This window comes from Chiloscyllium punctatum, chromosome 30 (genome assembly GCF_047496795.1).
Source record: "Chiloscyllium punctatum isolate Juve2018m chromosome 30, sChiPun1.3, whole genome shotgun sequence".
In the NCBI taxonomy this organism is placed as follows: Eukaryota; Metazoa; Chordata; class Chondrichthyes; order Orectolobiformes; family Hemiscylliidae; genus Chiloscyllium; species Chiloscyllium punctatum.
The window spans coordinates 45,872,302-45,896,120 of record NC_092768.1 but is presented as its reverse complement, the minus strand read 5'-3'; the positions used below and the strand labels follow the sequence as shown (position 1 = coordinate 45,896,120).

Genomic DNA, 23,819 nt, shown 5'->3' with positions numbered 1-23,819 from the left:
TTGCGAATATCCAAGATATTGTTTATTTATTTTAGACAGAGATATGGCTCTTGTTTGTCCATTTTTTTTTTACTCATGCCAAATGTGAATTTCATCCCCGAGAAAACAGTACTTCGTGTATAAGTCATGTATAATTTCAGCTCAAAAATGGTCACCAAACTCGACCTATACACGTGTATATATGGTATTACAAATACAGTGAATAGTGTTGCTTAGTATTGCCACTCTCCAGTGCCATCTTAAACACACAAAATAAATCAAAATGCAGAATATGAAGCTAGAAAAAAAAACATAAAATTCATCTTCTAGCCTTATCGTAATAAAGTTAGTTGGTATTTGGAACAACTCCTGCTTCTCGCTCTCCCATGGGCCTTGATCAGGGTTCATCTACCCTGATGCTTTTTATGACAAGGCTTTCTAGAAATCACATAACTGGTAATAACTGGGGTGGCACGGTGGCACAGTGGTTAGCACTGCTACCTCACAGCGCCAGAGACCCGGGTTCAATTCCAGCCTCGGGCAACTGACTGTGTGGAGTTTGCACGTTCTCCCCGTGTCTGCGTGGGTTTCCGCCGGGTGCTCCGGTTTCTTCCCACAGTCCAAAGATATGCAGGTCAGGTGAATTGGCCATGCTAAATTGCCCCTAGTGTTAGGTAAGGGGTAAATGGCGAGGTATGGGTGGGTTGCGCTTTGGCGGGTCGGTGTGGACTTGTTGGGCCGAAGGGCCTGTTTCCACACTGTAATCTAATCTAATCTAACTGCTTGCTTTTCTGCAGAACCTGCTGGGATTGTTGTGAATAGTATATGGCATAGGAAGGCAATTGTTTCATTTGGTTAAAATAGAGGAAAGCCTTCTGATAACTAGCTGAGTTGAATGAAAATGTCTGCCTAGTTAAGCTGTCCCTTTTCTAAAATGAAAACCCTCTAAAATGATTCTTGGTGAAACCTATTTATTGTTTTGTAAAAGTAATTGAATAAATATCTCAAGATTGTATTTCCTCAGCAAGTTGTATTTGCAGGACACAACTGCGTGTGGTTAGTGACCACATGTGCCAGAACATCCACAGTGACAATCTTTAGAATATCCTATGTTTTATCCCTTTGCCTTCATGAATAACCCATTGGCCAAAGTGTTTAGTTTTCAGAAAGTCAATCTCTATATATAAATATGCTCTTTTCCCCTCTTTTGATGAAGAATGTCTGTGCTTGGATTTTAATAGAAATCAGTTGTTAATTTTGGTGATTGAGCTCTGGTAGGTTTTGTCCATGAGCCCCAATGAGTTTTATTGCACTATTCTCCGCAATTTGCTTTATTAGCCTGTATGGCATCCTGCTCACATTACCTTATTGGATCTAATGACTGCTAGGATTGCCTGTAACAATACTATTTTTAAACCTAACTATACACTCGATCAAGTACTTTCCAAGTTGCTCATGTCACTCTTTGCTCTTTAAGAAGGGTCAGAAGTCACACAACACCAATATAGTCTAACAGGTTTACTTGAAATCACAAGCTTTCAGAGTGCTGCTCCTTTGTCAGGTGAAGTGGGTGATAGAGGAAGTCTAAGGAATTACAGAACAGTTAGCCTGACACCTGTGGTGGGGAAATTGTTGAAGTCTATAATCAAGGATAGGATAATTAATCTCAGTTAATATCAGTTCATCTGGGGGAATTGCCATGAATTCATGAAGGGTAGGTCATACCTGACAAATCTCAGAGTTTTTGAAGAGGTGACAAAGCTGATGACATAGATCAAGATTAGAGTGGTGCTGGAAAAGCACAGCAGGTCAGGCAGCATCCGAGGAACAGGAAAATTGATGTTTGAAGGGCTGATGAAGGGCTTTTGTCCGAAATGTTGATTTTCCTGCTCCTCAGGTGCTGCCTGACCTGTGGTGCCCTTTCAGCACAACTCTAATCTTGACTCTAATCTCCAGCATCTGCAGTACCCACTTCCGCCTCGTGATGTAGATCAGTCAATGGATGTTGTTTATGTGGACTTCCAGAAGGTTTTTGAGAGACTGTTAGTTAAGGCAGAAGCCCTTGGAACTGAAGGCAAATTACTGACATGGACAGGAAATTAGTTGACTGGTAGGAAACAAAAAGTTGGAGTAACAGATAAGCTCTCAAATTGGCAGAAAGTGACTCGTGGTGTCCTGTAGGGATGAGTGTTCACCTCAATTAATCATAATATTAACTAATGACTTGGATAATGGCATTAAAAGTCAAATATCCAGATTTGCTGAAGACACAAAATCTTTGTAGACAGTGGAGATGACGACACAAAATTGCAACAAGATATTGATAAATTAGGTGAATGGGAAAAGCTGTGGAAGATGGATTTAATAAGAACAAGTGTAGTGTTATTAATTTCAGTAGGATAGATCAGGGTGTTTTTCTTTTAAGACAATGTTAACTATAGTGGATATCCGATGAGATTTGGGGTTTCAGGAGCATAGATCCTTAAAATGCCACAAATGTGAAAAAATAGGTCAAGAAGGCCTTTGGAATGTTGGCCTTCATGTCTATGCTGGAGCATAGGGATACAGATGTTATACTACAATTATACAAAACCCTAGTTAGATCCTATTTAGAATAGTGTGAGCAGAACTGGGCACCGCTCAGGAGGGAGGTCACCACAGATTTACAAAGATGATACCTGAATTTCAGGTGTTAGGGTATGAGGAAAGATTTGACCTTTAGTCTGTAGAATTTATAAGGTTAAAAGGTGGTCTAATTAAAGTCTTCAGGATATCAACAGGGAAAGAAAGGGAAGATAAAGATAAACTTTTTCCATTGGTTGAAGATTCCAGATCCAAAATTAGGGTCAGGCCATTCAGGAAAGACATGAGAAAGCATTTCTACATGTGAAAGGAAGTGGAGATTTGGAACTCTCTTCTTCAAATGGTGATCAATACTAATTCAATTGTTAAATTTAAGTCATTGAGTCAGAGAGATGTACAGCATGGAAACAGACCCCTCAGTCCAACTTGTCCATGCCGAGCAGATAACCCAACCTAGTCTAGTCACACTTGCCAGCACCCGGCCCATATCCCTCCAAACCCCTCCTATTCATATACCCATCCAGATGCCTTTTAAATATTGCAATTGTACCAGTCTCCACCACTTCCTCTGGCAGCTCAGTCTATACATGTACCATCCTCTGTGTGAAAAGGTTGCCTCTTAGGTCTCTTTTATATCTTTCCCCTCTCACCCTAAACCAATGCCCTCTAGTTTTGGACTCTCACACCCCAGGGAAAAGACTTTGTCTATTTATCCTATCCATGCCTCTCATGATTTTATAAACCTTTATAAGATCGCCCCTCACCTCTGATGCTCCAGGGAAAACTGCCCCAGCCTGTTCAGCCTCTCCCTATAGCTCAAATCCTCCAACCCTGGCAACATCCTTGTAAATCTTTTCTGAACCCTTTCAAGTTTCACAACATCCTTCCGAAAGGAAGGAAACCAGAATTGCACACAATATTCCAACAGTGGCCTAACCAATGTCCTGTATAGCTGCAACATGACGTCCCAACTCCTGTACTCAATACTCTGGCCAATAAAGGAAAGCATACCAAATGCCTTCTTCACTATCCTATCTACCTATGGCTTTGCATTCAAGGAGCTATGAACCTGCACTTCAAGGTCTCTTTGTTCAGCAACATTCCCTCGGACCTTACCATCAAGTGTATAAGTCCTGCAAATATTTCCTTTCCCAAAATGCAGCACCTAGCATTTATCTAAATTAAACTCCATCTGCCACTCCTCAGCCCTTTGGCCCATCTGATCAAGACCCTGTTGTCCTATAATCTGAAGTAACCTCTTTTGCTGTCCACTACACCTCCAATTTTGGTGTCAAATGCAAACTTCCCCTTAACCCTATTTGTCAAAGCTGTCACATGTCCCTTTTTGCCCTCCTGCTTTCCCTCTTAAGTAAACCTCTGCTGCCTTTATACTCTTCTAACGTTCACTTGATCTATCGTGTCTATACCTGACATATGCTTCCTTCTATTTCTTAACCAAACTCTCAATTTCTCTAGTCATCCACTATTTCCCTACACCTACCAGCCTTTCCTTTCACCCTTACAGGAATATCCTCTCTCTGCACTCTCGTTATCTCATTTCCGAAGACTTCCCATTTTCCAGCCATCCCTTTATGTGCAAACATCTGCCCCCCCCATCAGTTTTTGAAAGTTCTTCCTAATACTGTCAAAATCAACCTTCCTCCAGTTTAGAATTTCAACTTTTAGATCTGGTCTATCCTTTCCATCACTATTTTAAAACTAATATAAGTACGGTCGCTGGCCCCAAAGTGCTCCCCCACTGACACCTCAGTCACCTGCCCTGCCTTATTTCCCAAGAGTAGGTCAAGTTTTGCACCTTCTCTAATAGGTACCTCCACATACTGAATCAGAAAATTTTCTTGTACACTCTTAAAAAATTCCTCTCCATCTAAACCCTTAATACTACAGAGTCCCAGTCTATGTTTGGAAAGTTAAAATCCCCTACCAAAACCGCCCTATTATTCTTGCAGATAACTTAAATCTCCTTACAAATTTGTTTTTCAATTTTCTGTTGACTATTAGGGGGTCTATAATACAATCCCAATAAAGTGATCATCCCTTTCTTATTTCCCAGTTCTCAGAAATAACTTCTGTGGATGTATTTCTGGGAATATCCTCCCTGAGTTCAGCTGTAATGCTATCCCTTATCAAAAATGCCACTCTCTCCCCCGCCTCTTACTACCCTTCCTGTAGCATTTGTATCCTGGAACATTTTCCCTTCCTATGTCATTGGTTCCAATGTGTACAATGACCTCCAGCTGGCTCCTCTCCCCCTTGAGAACGTTTTGCACCCTCTCTGAGACATCCTTGATCATGGCACCAGGGAGGCAATTCACCATTTTGATTTTTCGCTGCTGGCCACAGAAACGTCTGTCTGTGCCTTTGACTAGAGAGTCCGCTAACACAATTGATTGCTTAGAACCTGATGTATCCCTAATTACATTCGAGCCCGTCTTGATACCAGAAACTTGGCTGTTCATGCTACATTCCCCTGAAAGTCCATCACTCCGTACGTTTTCCAAAACAGCATACCTGTTTGAAATGGGGATAGCCATAGAAGACTCCTGTACGACCTGCCTACCTCTATTACTTTTCCTGGAGTTAATCCATCTCCCTGACTGTATCTGTGGCTTTTTTCCCTTCCTATAACTGCCATCCATCTCACCCCCTTGCTCTTGTAAATTCCTCATTGCCTCTAACTGTCACTCCAACCAATCCATTTAATCTGACAGGATTCACAACCAACAACATTTATTGCAGATATAATCCTTAGTAACACTTAAACTCTCCCTAAGGTCCCACATCTGACAAGAAGAGCATATCAGTTTACTAAAGGCCATTTTTGCTTCTTCCAATCTACAGACCCAGAAAACAGCACTGTTTTATTCCTCTACAAAACACTGCTGCAGGCTAACTTAATACTTATGACTTAAGAGACAAACCTCAATAAAACATATCATCAAGAAAGAACCCACTTTACTCACTATTGTAGATTTACAGCAAGGCTATACTTAAAGCTATTCACTTACTTGTTTCTGTGCTGTGACCTCTCCCAAACAGGTTCCTCCAAGATTAGTTGTGAATTGCGTTGTTTAAGTTTTCCGAGATGTATTTCGATGTCCAGCGATACATGAATTCAAACAGCAAAGACAGTAGCTGCACAGGTTCACTGCTGTGTCAGTTGGCAGTGTGAGTTTCTTTTTCTCTCTCTCTCTCTCTCTCTCTCTTTCTCTTTCTCCCCTGCACTGACCTGACCATTTGCTGCCTATTGTCTGTCCTTCTCCCTTTTGAAAGTGCAGTTGTTTTGACTTTTATTTCCTCCAAAGTTCCAAAACAATGCAACAGCATATCAAGCAGTAACTGCTACTCCTGGAATTTGGGGAAATCACCCCCAACATGTTACAACCAGAAATTCTTCCCGTCCTCCATCTTCGATTGCCTAGAATCCTAATCTGAGAAAAATTTTCATTAAGCAAGGGTATCAACAAATATGGAGTTAGGCCACAGATCAGTCATGATCCTATTGAATGGTGGAATGCAGATTTGAGGGGCTGAATGGCCTACTGCTGTTCCTATGTTCCTAAACAGAAACATCCCAGAGGCACACAGATGGCATGACTGCCATTTATTACAAGTGCACATTTATAAATATATTGCTATTTAAGAACCAGGCTACACAAGTTACTCATCCTTGGTGTCATCCCATCTTAGAACCCTAAGGCAGTGTTATTTTTCTCCAATACCATATGTTGTCAAACATCCTCTTGTCATTCAATGTGGGACTATCACATTCCTTTAAATGGCTGAAAATATTCACTTTTATTCAATATCAGCAAAAGTGAAGAAAAAAGAATCAGACAAAACTTGCATTTGCTTCTGGGGACAGACAGTGACTGTTTTCCTTTTGAGCAGTGACAAATTTATAAATACTGAATTATCACTGGACCCTGCTTACCTCTACTGAAACCATGTGTCAATTAAGACCAGTCTGGCTTGTTGCACCTGATGCTGCACTGCTGTACCAAGCAGAAGGTGATGCTCCTTCTGCTTAGTGTCCTCATCTCCTTTCTCAGAAGGATGCAGCGTTCTCCCAACTTGTCAGCATCATCACATCCCCTTCTTACCTTTCTGCAGTTGTGACAGCACAGCAGTCTAGGATTGATTGGGCACACTCTGTCCAAAGTGCACTTCAAGGCTGCCCCAGACCAATTCAAGCATCAGAATCTCCTATTCAGCAGATTTATTGTCTGCTCCACAATGACCTTAGTTGAAGAATAGGTTGCATTGTATCTATACTCGGGGTCAATAAGGAGGTTGACTAACAGAATCATCAGTGATGATTACAGATGGTAACGTTGCTTTCCCAGTAACCGTTCTTGCAGGATATTGGCTTTTGATGGTTTAGAATACTCCTCCATAGAGTGGAACATGGAGGACTCCAGCAGGAGGGCCATTAAATGCCTTTTTCTTGTCCTTTGAGATTGGGTCTTCTTCTGATTAATGCAGCACAAGCCATGTTGTGCAACAAGTTGTATAAGAAATTGTAAGTGCTGCATGGTAACTGATATCTTGCCCACATCACAAAAAAGGCAGCATTGCATATAAAAACATATTGATAAATAATTACAGTTGCAGATGAGGGGGAAATCAGTTCCTTACCCTTGTGCAGCCTATGGGATCTTCAATTGTCTTTGTGAATACAGAGGAATCCCGACTATCCAAATATCAGATTATCCGGCAAGATTGCACGTTCTTGATGTTTGGCTGAACTACGTTATCTGGCATTCGATTATCTGGAATTCGATTAACTGAACAAAATATTCCCCGCTTGTGTCTTTCGGATAATCGAGGTACCTCTGTATAGGTGACAATTTTAAGTTCGATTGTGATTATGTCTGCTTCACAGAGGTGGCTATATTCAACAGCAATGACCAATGACATGGCCAATATTATAAACATTAATTTGTGTGATGTGGGCATTGCTAGCTGAGCAGCATTCATCGTCTGTCCATAGTTGCCCTTGAGAAGGTGGTGGTGAGCTGCCTTCTTGAACTGCTGCAGTCTAACAGGATTGTGACCAGGATGTGTATCCTATACAGGTGGAGGCGTCATGCACTTCAAACACTGGGTGCGATGATTACAGATTACTTCAATCTGTACTGTGAAAGTGACTAATGCATGCAGTTTCCCTTGAGGTTCACAAGTAGAGCCTCAATGCCCACTCACTCTGAATGTGGTCGTATCCATTCTCCATTTCCAGTATGCATTTGCAATTTACACAAGGTTGGAAACTAGTTACTCAGTACAGTGAGTTAATCAAGAGATCTCTCTTTAAATTTCCATGTTGTTTGGTTCTTCCTGGAACTCTCTGTCAAGCACCTTAATCTTTCACATATTCTCATACAACTCTTTGAATTATGACTTCATTTCACAAAATTTCCTGCTGAGTTCTGATCCTCCAACTTTGTTGTGCAAACCAAGATTTTGCTGTTGATTTTCTCCACACCCCCATCACAATTATTTTCCCCATGCATCCCAGCATGCTACCTCCAATCCCATATCATTGATAACTACAGGTGAGGTCCTGGAAGATTGGAGGTTGGCTAACATTGTGCCATTGTTTTAGAAAAGTGGTAAGAGAACACCAGGGAACTATTGACTGGTGAGCCTGACATTGGTGGTGGGAAGTTGTTGAAGGGAATCCTGAGGGATAGAATTTACATGTATTTGGAAAGGCAAGGACTGATTAGGAATAGTTTTTTGATAAAGTAACAAAGAAGATTGATGAGGGCAGACTGGTGGATGTGATCTATCTGGACTTCAGTAAGGCATTCAACAAGATTCCTCATGGTAGACTGGTTAACAAGGTTAGATCACACGGGACACAAGGAGAACTAACCATTTGGATACAGAACTGGCTTGAAGGTAGAAGACAGAGGGTGGTGGGGAGAGTTGCTTGCAGACAAGGATCAGTGTGCCACAAGGATCAGTGCTGAGTCCACGGCTTTTTATCACTTATATAAATGATTTGGATGTAAACATAGGAGTTATGATTAGTAAGTTTGCAGATAACACTAAAATTGGAGGTGCAGTGGACAGTGAAAAAGGTTACCTCAAGAGTACAATGGGATGGAGTTTAATTTAGATAAATGTGAGGTGCTGCATTTTGGATAGGCAATTCAGGGCAGGACTTATTGACCTTAATGGTAAGGTCCTGGGGTGTGTTGCTGAACAAAGAGACCTTGGAGCGCAGATTCATAGTTCCTTGAAAGTGGAGTGTCAAATAGATAGAATAGTGAAGAGGCATTTGGTATGCTTTCCTTTAATGGTCAGAGCATTGAGTATCAGAGTTGGGAGGCCATGTTGCGACTGTACAGGACTTTGGAGTTCACTTTGCAGTTCAGTTCTGTTCTCCCTCCTACAAGAAGGATGTTGTGAAACTTGAAAGGGTTCAGAAAAGATTTACAAGAATATCACCAGGGTTGGAGGGTTTGAGCTACAGGGAGAGGCTGAATAGGCTGGGGCTGTTTTTCCTGGAACGTCGGATGGGTGACTTTATAGAGGTTTATAAAATCATGAGAGGCATGGATAGGGTAAATAGGCAAGGTCTCTTCCCCAGGGTGGGTGAGTCCAAAACTAGAGGGCGCAGGTTTAAGGTGAGAGGAGAACAATATAAAAGGGATCCAAGGGACAACTTTATCACAACTTTATCATGTTTGGAAAGAGCTGCCAAAGGAAGTGGTGGAGGTTGGTACAATTACAATGTGCTCACACAAGAGAGAGACCATTCACATGTGAAGTGTGTGATAAATTATTCCCAGACTCAGTGACCCTCTGCATACATCAACACATTCACACAATGACAAAACCATTCATGTGCAAGGTGTGCAACAAATCATTCTCGCTGTCATCGACCCTCTGCAAACACCAACACGCTCCTTACACTTCATGTGTAAGGTTTGTGAGAAAACTTTCACTAATTCCTCTGATCTCCTGAAGCACCAACACATTCACACAGGAAAAACCATTCATGTGCATGGAGTGCAGAAAATCTTTCTCAACATCATGGTTCTTCCGCACCCACCAATACATTCACAAAGAGAAGAAACCATTCAGTTGTGACATGTGTAGCCCATCCTTCTCCATATCACCATCCTTCCACACACACCAGCATATTCACACAGGAGCAAAACCATTCACCTGTGAGGTATGCGACAAATCATCCTGGCAGCCATTGAGCCTTCATGTACACCAACATATTCACAAAGAGTGGAAACCACTTATGTGTGAGGTGTGTGACAAATCCTTCTCAGGGTCATCAAACTTCCACCGACACCAACATATTCACACGGGAGAAACCACTCACAGATCATTCTTCAGATTATCAAAACTCCTGTGCCATCAGAGGATCCACAAAGGAGATTGATCCTTCAACTATGAGGTTTGCAATAAATATACTGTGATGTCTCCCAGAACATCACAGGATTAAAAAGGGGAGGATCTCTAATAGGTCCGATATTTTTGCAAGGCTTTCACCCACTCCTTTTATCTTTTGAACGACTATCAGACCTTCACAGTTAAGAAATCAATGATATGGATTGGAGCTGGGTCACCTGCGTCCATAGCATTGAGAGCTGTCTGTGTCTGTCACACAGGGGGAGCTGACATTCCAAGGCACTGTCTGTCTCAGCAGGGTCTGTCCCAAACCTCTCCCACCATCAGGCCAATTGTTTCAAGAAGGTCAAGTTAACCTTTGGCCTGATCAGCAAGCATCACCAAATGAAGACATCAATATGTACAGAATATCCTGTTTGTTATGTTCTATTGTGAGGGCAGTTAAATGCAAGAGTAGGGAGGTTATGCTTCACATGGGGCATTGGGGAAACCACATCTGGAGTACTTTGCACACTACTGTTCACTGCTTATGCAAGCATTTCAGGGAAGGTTTACGAGATTATTGTCTGGAATGAGCAGTTTACCTTATGAGGAAAAGCTAGACAGGCCAGGCCTGCATCTTCTGGAGTTTAGAAGAGTCGGAGGTACTTAAATGGTTCAATTAAGTTGAGGCACATAGGAGTAGTGTAAGATCCTGAGGACACATGACTGGATGGATGTTGAAAGGATGCCTCTTCTGTGGGAGAATCTAGAACTAACGGTCACAGTTTAAAACTTAAGGGGTTATCCAACTAAAATGGACACAAGGAAACTTTGTTTTTCTGAGGGTTGAGAGTCTTTGGGATTCTTCAAGAGGCAGTTGATGCAGAATCTTTTAATAAGGTCTTTTGATCTTTTAAGCCAGAGATAAGATAATTCTTGATTATCAAGGGGATGAACGATTATCGGGGATATGCAGGGATGTGTAGTTGAGGTTAAAATTAAATCAGATGTGACTCTCTGAATCAAGGAACAGGCTTGCAGGCTCAAATGAATGACTCTTGTTCCTTGTTTGTATAGGTAAAAACAAAGACTGCAGATGCTGGAAACCAGAGTCTAGATTAGAGTGGTGCTGGAAAAGCACAGCAAGTCAGGCAGCATCCGAGGAGCAGGAAAATCAACGTTTCGGGCAAAAGCCCTTCATCAGGAATAGAAGCCAGGTGCCTTCAGAGTGCAGAGATAAATGAGAGGAGGGTGGGGGTGGGGAGAAAGTAGCATAGAGTACAATAGGTGAGTGGGGGTGGGGATGGAGGTGATAGGTCAGAGAGGAGGGTGGAGTGGATAGGAGGAAAGGAAGATAGGCAGGTAGAACAGGTCATGAGGGCGGTGCTGAGCTGGAAGGTTGGAACTGCGGTAAGGTTGGGGGAGGGGAAATGAGGAAACTGGTGAAATCCACATTGATGCCATGGGGTTGGAGTGTTCCGAAGCGGAAGATGAGGTGTTCTTCCTCCAGGCATCAGGTAGTGAGGGAGCGGCGGTGGAGGAGGTCCAGGACCTGCATGTCCTTGGCAGAGTTGGAGGGGGAGTTGAAATGTTGGGCCACGGGGCGGTGTGGTTGATTGGTGCGGGTGTCCCGGAGATGTTCCCTAAAGTGCTCTGCTAGGAGGCACCCAGTCTCCCCAATGTAGAGGAGACCGCATCGGGAGCAACGGATACAATAAATGATATTGGTGGATGTACAGGTAAAACTTTGATGGATGTGGAAGTATCCTTTAGGGCCTTGGACAGAGGTGAGGGAGGAGGTGTGGGTGCAGGTTTTGTAATTTCTGCTGTGGCAGAGGAGGGTGCAAGAAAGGGAGGGTGGGTTGTTGGGTCAGGGAGGGCTGCAAAAACAGTGCGGGTCACTGAGGGCGGGCTGCGCCGACAGTGCGGGTCACTGAGGGCGGGCTGCGCCGACAGTGCGGGTCACTGAGGGCGGGCTGCGCCGACAGTGCGGGTCACTGAGGGCGGGCTGCGCCGACAGTGCGGGTCACTGAGGGAGGGCTGCGCCGACAGTGCGGGTCACTGATGGTGGGCTGCACCGACAGTGCGGGTCACTGAGGGAGGGCTGCGCCGACAGTGCGGGTCACTGAGGGAGGGCTGCGCCGACAGTGCGGGTCACTGAGGGAGGGCTGCAAAAACAGTGCGGGTCACTGAGGGCGGGCTGCGCCGACAGTGCGGGTCACTGAGTGCGGGCTGCGCCGACAGTGCGGGTCACTGAGGGAGGGCTGCAAAAACAGTGCGGGTCACTGAGGGAGGACTGCGCCGACAGTGCGGGTCACTGAGGGAGGGCTGCAAAAACAGTGCGGGTCACTGATGGTGGGCTGCGCCGACAGTGCGGGTCACTGATGGTGGGCTGCGCCGACAGTGCGGGTCACTGAGGGAGGGCTGCGCCGACAGTGCGGGTCACTGAGGGCGGGCTGCACCGACAGTGCGGGTCACTGAGGGCGGGCTGCGCCGACAGTGCGGGTCACTGAGGGCGGGCTGCGCCGACAGTGCGGGTCACTGAGGGCGGGCTGCGCCGACAGTGCGGGTCACTGAGGGAGGGCTGCGCCGACAGTGCGGGTCACTGAGGGAGGGCTGCAAAAACAGTGCGGGTCACTGAGGGCGGGCTGCGCCGACAGTGCGGGTCACTGAGGGTGGGCTGCGCCGACAGTGTGGGTCACTGAGGGAGGGTGGGCTGCGCCGACAGTGCGGGTCACTGAGGGTGGGCTGCACCAACAGCGGGGATCACTGAGGGCGGGCTGCGCCGACAGTGCGGGTCACTGAGGGAGGGCTGCGCAGACAGTGTGGGTCACTGAAGGAGGGCTGCGCCGACAGTGCGGGTCACTGAGGGTGGGCTGCGCCGACAGTGTGGGTCACTGAGGGAGGGCGGGCTGCGTCGACAGTGCGGGTCACTGAGGGTGGGCTGTGCCGACAGTGCGGGTCACTGAGGTAGGGCTGCGCCGACAGTGCGGGTCACTGATGGTGGGCTGCGCCGACAGTGCGGGTCACTGAGGGCAGGCTGCGCCGACAGTGCGGGTCACTGAGGGAGGGCTGCGCCGACAGTGCGGGTCACTGAGGGAGGGCTGCGCCGACAGTGCGGGTCACTGAGGGAGGGCTGCGCCGACAGTGCGGGTCACTGAGGGAGGGCAGGCTGCGTCGACAGTGCGGGTCACTGAGGGAGGGCTGCGCCGACAGTGCGGGTCACTCACTGAGGGAGGGCTGCGCCGACAGTGCGGGTCACTGAGGGAGGGCAGGCTGCGTCGACAGTGCGGGTCACTGATGGTGGGCTGCGCCGACAGTGCGGGTCACTGAGGGAGGGCTGCAAAAACAGTGCGGGTCACTGAGGGCGGGCTGCGTCGACAGTGCGGGTCACTGAGGGTGGGCTGTGCCGACAGTGCGGGTCACTGAGGTAGGGCTGCGCCGACAGTGCGGGTCACTGATGGTGGGCTGCGCCGACAGTGCGGGTCACTGAGGGCAGGCTGCGCCGACAGTGCGGGTCACTGAGGGAGGGCTGCGCCGACAGTGCGGGTCACTGAGGGAGGGCTGCGCCGACAGTGCGGGTCACTGAGGGAGGGCTGCGCCGACAGTGCGGGTCACTGAGGGAGGGCAGGCTGCGTCGACAGTGCGGGTCACTGAGGGAGGGCTGCGCCGACAGTGCGGGTCACTCACTGAGGGAGGGCTGCGCCGACAGTGCGGGTCACTGAGGGAGGGCAGGCTGCGTCGACAGTGCGGGTCACTGATGGTGGGCTGCGCCGACAGTGCGGGTCACTGAGGGAGGGCTGCAAAAACAGTGCGGGTCACTGAGGGCGGGCTGCGCCGACAGTGCGGGTCACTGAGGGCGGGCTGCGCCGACAGTGCGGGTCACTGAGGGCGGGCTCCGCCGACAGTGCGGGTCACTGAGGGCGGGCTGCGCCGACAGTGCGGGTCACTGAGGGAGGGCTGCGCCGACAGTGCGGGTCACTGAGGGAGGGCTGCAAAAACAGTGCGGGTCACTGAGGGAGGGCTGCGCCGACAGTGCGGGTCACTGAGGGAGGGCTGCGCCGACAGTGCGGGTCACTGAGGGAGGGATGCGCCGACAGTGCGGGTCACTGAGGGAGGGCTGCGCCGACAGTGCGGGTCACTGAGGGAGGGCTGCGCCGACAGTGCGGGTCACTGAGGGAGGGCAGGCTGCGTCGACAGTGCGGGTCACTGAGGGAGGGCTGCAAAAACAGTGCGGGTCACTGAGGGAGGGCTGCGCCGACAGTGCGGGTCACTGAGGGCGGGCTGCGCCGACAGTGCGGGTCACTGAGGGCGGGCTGCGCCGACAGTGCGGGTCACTGAGGGCGGGCTGCGCCGACAGTGCGGGTCACTGAGGGAGGGCTGCAAAAACAGTGCGGGTCACTGAGGGAGGGCTGCGCCGACAGTGCGGGTCACTGAGGGAGGGATGCGCCGACAGTGCGGGTCACTGAGGGAGGGCTGCGCCGACAGTGCGGGTCACTGAGGGAGGGCTGCGCCGACAGTGCGGGTCACTGAGGGAGGGATGCGCCCACAGTGCGGGTCACTGAGGGAGGGCTGCGCCGACAGTGCGGGTCACTGAGGGCGGGCTGCGCCGACAGTGCGGGTCACTGAGGGAGGGCTGCCAAAACAGTGCGGGACACTGAGGGAGGGCTGCGCCGACAGTGCGGGTCACTGAGGGCGGGCTGCGCCGACAGTGCGGGTCACTGAGGGCGGGCTGCGCCGACAGTGCGGGTCACTGAGGGAGGGCTGCGCCGACAGTGCGGGTCACTGAGGGAGGGCTGCAAAAACAGTGCGGGTCACTGAGGGAGGGCTGCGCCGACAGTGCGGGTCACTGAGGGAGGGCTGCAAAAACAGTGCGGGTCTCTGAGGGAGGGCTGCACCGACAGCATGGTTCATTCAGTGTAACTAATTCAGGGTTTAAGATTTAGTTACGTAGCATTTCTTTAAAAAAATGTTCTTGCAAACTTGTATGGATACACCGTAGAAAGCCTCCTATCTGGATGCATCACAGCATTGTATGGCAACTGCTCTTCCCAAGACTGCAAGAAATTAGAGTTGTGAACACAGCCCAGGCCATCATGCAAACCAGCTCCCATGCATTGACTTCATCTGTACTTCCCATTATATCAGGAAAGCAACCAAAGTAATCAAAGACTCCTCCTACCCCAATTGTACTCTCTTTGACCCTCTTCCATCGGGTAGAAGGTTGAGTTAGAATATGTATATGAACAGATTCAAGAACAGCTTCTTCCCAGCTGTTATCAGATATGTTAAATTTAACATTGATCTCTCTCTCTCTCTCTCTGCAGTTTCTTGGTAGCTGTAATCTGCACTCTGTTCTGTACATTGATGCATTTTTAAGTATGATCTGACGGTAAAGCATATAAGACAACAATTTTCACTGTATCACGGTATACATGACAGCAATAAATCAAAGTCAGAATTCCATTTTGTGAAATAATCTATCTTGATTCTAATGTACTTAACAATCCCGTGACACTGACCAACTAAATTATGAGTAACAGCCAGCAGTGATATTAGAAGAACCTCAATTATACTGTAATTGAAGAATAATTGTTGCTAAATTTAAAAAAAATATTTTTGGAGAATGGAAAAGAAAAAAATCAGAGACTGTTAAAACTGTCATCTGGTCTTAAAGCTACAGGCAATAAGTCAGGGCTATAATTTGAAGTCAAAATCAGCAAGTTGTAAACAACCCACTGGTTGAGAGTTGTTGTGCAGTGGTAGTGACCTTATCTCTGGGCCAGAAGACCTGGGTTAAAGTTTCACAATGATACCATAGCAAGTCTGAACAGGTTGTTCAAAAGAAGTTGGCACTTTATGTAAGCAGGAAAGACCAATTAAGTTGACAACTATTACATTGTTCGGAAGTTGAATTCGAACAACTTTTAATTAAGAGGCATTAATGCAAAAGGAATATGAAGGTTCGGAGGATTCTGTTAATATCCAATCACAGTACCCCTGATTGAGCCAAGAGGCCCAGGTTCAAGTCCCATCTGCTCCAAACGTCTGTAATAACATCTCTGTCTAGGTTGATTAGAAAATATAAAATCAGTATTCTGAGTGCTATGCTTTTGAGTAGCCAGGGGGCAGATGAATTGTGGTCCTTCTCCACGTTGAACTCGGATGAGTTGAAATGTATTAGTTTCATTAGGGTTAATCGGGGATTTCTGTGAATGTGAAAACTTGAGGTCAGGAATGTTAGTTAAATTTGAGCAGTTTTCTGAATCAAGCAGGGACTTTTGTTGGCATGAAGACTTGTTGTTTTGGCTCTTGGAAGGAAGAGGTTTCATGTCCAGGAGCTGAGTTTTTAATCCAATTTGAAGTTGTATAGTCACACAGCACAGAGGTGACCAAGCGCTTCAGTCCACCATGTCTTTCCTAACCAACAAATACTAAACTACATTACTCCCATGTACCTGTACATCTCCAATAAGCCCTCTGTGTCCTAGCATTTTGTTGAGATGCTTCTTAAGTATTGCAAGAATACCTTCCTCCATCAACCTCTCAGGTAACCTGTTTCAGATTTCTAGCAATCTCTGGTGAGAAAATGTTTGATCAGATCCCTTCTAAACCACTCAATTCTCACCTTAAAACTGTGCCCTGTGGTTTTAGACACATCTGCCACTGGAAAAAGGCTCTCATGATCTACCCTCTCTCTGCCTCTCATAATTTTGTATACCTCAATCAGATACCCTTTTAAGTCTCCTCTGCTGCAGGAAAAACAAACCCAGCCTATCCTTATGACTGAGACTTTCCATCCCACGCAACATTCTGGTGAATCTCCTCTGCATCCCATCCAGTGTAATCATATCTTTCCAATAGTGTGGTGACCAGCAATGTACACAGTATTCAATCTGTGGCCTAACCAATGTTTTATAAAGCTGGATCACTATTTCCTTGCTCCTATATTCTACATCCTGGCCAATGAAGGCAAGTATCCTATATGCTGCCTTCTTCACCTTGTCAACCTGTGCTAATACCTTTAAGGATCTATGGATTTGTACACCAAGGCCCCTTTGTTCCTCAGAATTCCATAAGAATCGACCATTCGTTGTGTATACCCTTCCCTTGTAAGACCTTCATTGTGTATACCCTTCCCTTGTAAGACCTTCGTTGTGTATACCCTTCCCTTGTAAGACCTTCTAAAAGGCATTATCCCACACCTATCAGGATTAAATTCCATTTGCCATTGCTCTGCCCATTTTACCAGCTGATCAATATCAGAGTAGCCTGAGACCATCCTCAACGCCACCAATAATTTTTGTGTCATCATCAGGATGCTGCCTGACCGACTGTACTTTTCCAGCACCACACTTTGACTGTGAAGTCTAATACACAACTTCTAAAAGTTGGCCTTGTGTTTCTGATGTGTAACTTTTGTGTCATTGGTTTGTTTCTTAAATAGTTCTTTGTTAAATGAATCTCTTATTTAGGTTAGATTAGGTTAGGTTCCCTACAGAGTGGAAACAGGCCCTTCGGCCCAACCAGTCCACACCGACCCTCTGAAGAGTAACCCACCCAGACCCATTTCCCTGACTGATGCACCTAACACTACGGGCAATTTAGCATGACCAATTCACCTGACCTGCACATCTTTGGACTGTGGGAGGAAACCGGAGCACCCGGAGGAAACCCACGCAGACATGGGGAGAATGTGCAAACTTATTTGATCATACTTAATAAAAACTGATATTATTCTTTAATTCACCATCTTGCCTGGTTGTATCGTTTGGTTGAACTTGAAGCATTTGAACGATGTGCATTACATGGATGAATTCAAGATTTTAAGTTAGGCAAGCTCAAACAAACTGAACTAATCTAAAATTATTTAAATTCCTTTTATAACTAGTACTGCATCAAGAGATTGTGGTATTGAGAGGTGCCCCTCCACCCTGGACAAACTTTCATGAGTGCTCCCTGTTTCAGCCCTGAACTCAAAAGCTTCTCCAGTTTCTCTCCTTGTGCTCTCTCTGAGCTAATTTTGTCCATGAAAACCCTTCTATCCTGGGCATGTGCTGATCCCAACACTGCATTTCACCACCACCTTGGATACTGTGGGTCTTTCTCTTCTGATCTGCTGTCACACACATCTAAGGATACACATCCCACACTGATGTTGTCAGTTTGAAAGCCTCCAAGGAGGAAGTATGCTATTCCCACACTAGAAATCTGTCAAACATTTACCAGGGGAATTGAGATAGCAGCTGCAATAAGTGAGGTTTTATTCAAATAGGACAGTGACAAGTTTAAATCCCCACCTGATCTGCTGCTCAAAGTCACCTCCATTTCCCCGGTCAGTTTCCCAAGTTTCAGGAAAGTCATGTTACTCCAGAAATAGTTTGGCCAACCTGACCAACGTTAAATAGTGTTCCATGTGTTGTGTAAGATGGCTACTACGCTCAAACCTTTATCTATGTATAATTACCTCAAACTCATTAATATGGGAAAGAAGGTAAGATTGCTTGGAGTCATGGTGCCAGTCTCTGTAGCACAATTGGTCAGCGCAGTCAGTTGTTAACCAAAAGGCCGATGGTTTGAGACTACCCATAGATGGAACAAAGGGTGGCACAGTGGCCCAGTGGTTAGCACTGCTGCCTCACAGTCAAAATATGTACAGTTTAGGTGAACTGGCCATGCAAAATTGTCATAGTGTCTAGGGATGTGCAGGCAGGTAGGTTAGCCATGGGAAATGCAGGGTTACAGGAATTGGATGTGCTGCCCTTCAAGGGGGCAGTGTGGGCTCGATGGGCTGAATGGCCTGCTTCCACACTCAAGGGATTCTATTCTATTCATAACAATCTCTCTCAATATCAGCAAAACAAAAGAACTGATAATTGAATTCAGGAAGAAAGGAGGAGGACATGCCCCTATCTACATCACAGAGCAGATCTGGAGAGGTTCAAGGGCTTCAAGTCTCTAGGAGTGACAATAACCAACAATCTGTCCTGGACTTCCCTCACAGGTGTGACAGTCAAAAATGCACAATGCCTCTTCTTCCTCAGGAGGCTTAGGAAATTCAGAATGTCCATAAGGACCCTCACCAACTTTTACAGATGCACCATAGAAAGCATTCTATCTGGGCACATAACAGCTTGTACAGCAGCTGCTCTGCCCAGGACTGTAAGAAATTACAGAAAGTTGTGTGCATAACCCAGACCATCATGGAAGTCAACCATGGACTCCACCTACTCTTCTCATTGCCATGGAGAGGCTGCCAACATCATCATAGACCCCTCCCACTCCAGCAATACTCTCTTCTAACCTCTTCTGGCAGGTAGAAGATACAGAAGCTTGAATGCACATACATCAACAGGTAAAAGAGCAGCCTTTTCCCTGCTGTTATTAGACTGCAGAATTGACCTTTCTAATTTCAAATCTAATGTTGACCTTGCTTTTGTGCACTTCCTGTGCATTTGTAACATTGTATGCCTGGCTCTGTCTAAGCACCCTATGATCTGTATCTCCTTGTTTGCTGAGATCTGCCTGTACTGCTCGCAAAACAAAAGTGCAGTGAAAAGTTAAGTACATGTGACTACAATAAATCAAATCAAGAGCATAAAATGATATTTATTCAAACATTCTTCTGTTCATTTAATAAGAAGTGCATGCACTTGCTTGTAAGTATTCACATACAAATTCCATTAAAAAAATCATCCTGCATTAATAAAAAAGAAATCCTTGTTCTTGTAAATCTTATGGAGTGCTTAGAAGTTGACTGTTCATCTGGCATCTGCTGGTGATTCTCTTGAGAATGTTGCTGTGTAACAGTCGCTGCTGATTTGCTGGGTGACAGTTGACCTCCATGATGACCATTCAGTTTCATGCTCAGTCATTGCACTGTTTCATTAGCTATTTGTTATGAATAATAGTTAACTGTGACAGGATAATCAGTTCCAGTGAGAGTGAAGAGCTGTACTCCAAGCTTCATCCATGGAATGTCACAATTCATGAGCAGCTCTTTATTTTGTTTAACTTGATGTTTTTGAAGAGTTGCACCTTGTCTCGTTGGTTTCACCTGAGCAAGCTTCTTGTCTGCATTCTCCAATGCACAGAGATGACAGCATTTTTTAATATTCATTCACATGATGTGGACATCACTGGCTAGACAGCATTTGTTATCCATCTCTAATCTGAAGGACAGTTAGGAGTCAACCATATTGCTGTGAGTCTGGAGTCACATGTAGGCCAGACCAGGTAAGGATGGCAGTTTCCTTCCCTAAAGGACATTAGTGAACCAGATGGATTTTCCCAACAATTGGCAATAGACTCATGGTCATCATTTAGACTCTTGATTCCAGATTTTAAAAAGTTGAACTCAAATTGCATCATCTGCTGTGGTGGGATTTGAACATAGGTCCCCCAAACATTAACTGGATCCAGCAATAATACCACTAGGCCATCACCTCCCCGATGATGGATCTGAATTTTCAGTTGTGCTGCATTAAAACTGAGGTGACACCTTCTATCCATGGGTCCCAGTTGCCAAGTGAGCTGATTCTTGTGAAGTGCATTGAATGGTTGCATTCTGACTGGCTTCCCAACTATTAGCCCTGGAAATGATTCAGCAGCTTTATCAAAGTGAAATTTGATTGTTGGTTCACTTTGGTCTTGTAACTCATTCCTATTTTTACCTCTTTTTTTTTAGCATTTAGAACAATAGTCTGGATGCAGTGACATTAGTAATATTGGTGTGGAGAAATATTATTTCTTACATATCGTTGCCAGAATTGGCTGATTTCTTAATGATGTTTTTGGCAATTTTCACTGGGGTAGTGTGGAGATAATGTGTGGTGCTGAATTTCTCGATCACTCATGAAGTGTCTGAGGTCATTGTCACTGCTCACACTGTCAAAAATGTCATGACATCTGAAGTGTGCTGTCAGACATTCATCAGCTGCTCTAACTCCGGATTATCTGAATAGTAGTCAACTGTGAGAAGATAATCAGTTCCAGTGGTAGTGAAGAGCTGTACTCCAAGCTTCATCCATGGGCTGCCTAGAATGTCATGACCCATGAGCAGCTCTTTATCTTGTTTAACTTGATGTTTTTAAAGAGTTGTACCTTGTTGTGGAGTGGGTTTCACCTGAGCAAGACTCTTGTCTGTCAGATTAAATATCTGATAGGTTGATGATTTTTAGAGTTGATAAAGTGTGGCGCTGATAAAAGCACAGCAGGTCAGGCAGCATCTGAGGAGGAGGAGGAGGAGAGTCGACCTTTCAGGCAGGACCCTTCATCAGGACCAGGGAGGAAAAAATAAATAGGGGAAGGTAGGGTGGGGCTGGGGCAAAGGTAGGTGGGATGGTGCTAGGTGGATGCAGATAGGAGAAGATAGTGATTGGTCAGTGGAATGGGTGGAGTAGATAAGTGGGAAGGAAAATGGACAGGTTAGCTCAGGTTAAGGGGGCGGTGCTGAATTGGAGGGTTGGATTTTGGATGGGGTGGAGTGTAGGGAGGTTGGAAACTGGTGAATTCAAATTTGAGGCTGTGTGGTTGAAGGCTGCTAAGGTGCTAAGATGAAGTGTTTTTCCTCCAGTTTGCGGGTGGCCTTGAGGTGAGGATGGAGGCCCAGAATGGACATGTCATCAGGAGAATGGGAGTAGGAGGGGGAGTTGGAATGGATGGCTACTGGAAAGTGGGGTTGGTTGTTGTGTATGGACTAGAGATGTTCTCTTAACCATTCTGCCAGTTTGTGCTTGGGCTGTCTACTGTAGAGGAGACCATATGTTTTTAGAGCATGTGATGCTGTTGTTCCTTGTTGAATCTGGAAAATATCACAATTTGTATCAGCATCAACTTCCTTCAGCGTGTGTAGGATTTGAGTGCATGTCAGTTACATACATTTGCCTTCCTTGGTTGAACTTCACTTCCAAGTAATATCTCTGCAAATAAAATAACATCTTTTGAAAACACTGTGAACCAGATAAAAGTGATTGGAGAAAATGCTTTGATTTGGCTTGTGCTCAGATGCAACCATCATTTTTTTTCTCTCTCTCTCTCCAAAAGCTCACAAGTAAAGACAATAGCCAGACGCGCTCTCTTTCCATCTGTGCACAGTGTTGTTCAGTTTGTATTAACACTCTGAATACAAACACAGCGGGTTGTCCTCACTGCCTGGGGGTTACTCCAAGTCCTGTTTCACTGACATCACACTGCAGGGTGACTGCATTGTTACATCATAATCCCTCAGCACTGGTGATGTCTTTACTAGTTGTTTGATGGGAGTGAGAGCTGCTTCTTGTTCTGTGTCCCGGTCCCACTGAACATCCTGTACTGAGATTGTGCACAGGATGGGATAGGACTTGGCTAGACAATTCACAAATCTAACAGTTTATCGATACAACTTTTTATCTACTGATTGTCCTTTTGTGCGTTTCCTGATGTTCTAGGAGATTGAACGACTGATAGGGTTTCTCTTAGCTTTTGATGGAGCTGAATAAATACTGTGTGAAAGCCTTGTCACACACTTCACACCTGAAAAGTTTCTCCCATGCAAATCTGCATGCATTCCAGGAGCAAAGACATTACTAAACTTTAGTTGTAAACCTCACATTTGAATGGTTACTCCCCTATGTGAACCCTCTGATGGAGTAGGAGGTGTGATGATCTTGAGAATGATTTCTTGCAAACCTCACACTTGAACGGTTTCTCTTGTGTGTGAATGTGCTGGTGTGTGCGGAGATTTGATGACTGTGAAAATGACTTGTCACACTGCCCGCATGTAAATGGCTTCTCCCCAGTGTGAATGCGTTGGTGTATGCAGAGTCCTGCTAAGTCTGAGAATGATTTGTCACATACCTTGCACATGAAGGGTTTCTTTCCTGTGTGAACATGTTCGTGTGCACGAAGGTTCGATGATTGTGAGAATGGTTTGTTGCACACCTTGCACATAAATGGCTTCTCTCCTGTGTGAATGCGTTGGTGTACACGGAGTTCGGATGACGATGAAAATGATTTGTCACATACCTCACATGTGAATGGTTTCTCCCCTGTGTGGATGCGTTGGTGTGTCTGGAGGTTCTCAGATCGTGAGAATGATTTGTCACACACCTTACACGTGAATGGTTTCTCCCCAGTATGAATTCTCTGGTGCTTCAGCAGATCAGAAGATTGGGTAAAAGCCAATTTACAAATCTCACACCTGAAGGGTTTCTTTCCTGTGTGATTCCTCTGATGTCTCAGGAGGCTTGAAGAGGCCACAAAAGCTTTACCACACACCTCACATTTGAAAGGCTTTTGTTCCATGGAGCTGTCTTTGTGTTAACAATTAAACAACAAATGCACCTTAAGTGTTTGGAGATTCGATGAACCTGTGAAGCCCCTCCTCTCAATCTCTGATTGAATGAGTCAGTAGTTCATGAGGGTCAATGATGGTTGAAGCTCTCACCACACTTGGAGCCCATTCACACTTCTTCCCAGCCTCACCCTGACCGATCACCCACAGCCGAACCTTCAGAAAGGTTGCTTCTGATGGAAGGCTCCACACCACTGACCAGTTTCAGATCTGATGATATGTCAAAGCACCCCTGACCTGACCAATTTCCAGATGATGGTTTCACGGCCCAACTTTCTGTATTGAGCAATGCTGTGAAGGGACTAGATGTCTTCCCACAGCTGTGTAGTTGTTCCTTGGTTGGTAGTCAAAACTATCTATCCTTTCTGCATTTTCTGGTGTAGTATGGTGCAATCTTTCTGTAAAACAGGAAAATAAAACAATTTCCTCAAACTCTTCATTCTCCTTTGCTGAAGGGGCATACTGCTCATTTTTAGTAAAAGGAACTTGTAAAGAACAATTTTATCCTTAGAGTATGTATTTAGAATAACAAGAGAAATGTTAATCA

General features: G+C 45.8%; 1 protein-coding gene across 1 annotated transcript in view; it reads right to left on the bottom strand.

Annotated features, from left to right (window-relative positions):
- LOC140455674 (uncharacterized) overlaps window positions 1-23,819 on the bottom strand; it is a 39,614-nt gene that overhangs the window by 13,659 nt on the left and 2,136 nt on the right. Inside the window, 1 exon segment of the mRNA XM_072550674.1 lies at window positions 22,544-23,670. Within this exon segment, the coding sequence (XP_072406775.1) occupies window positions 22,544-23,223 (680 nt within the window). The 5' untranslated portion in view covers window positions 23,224-23,670.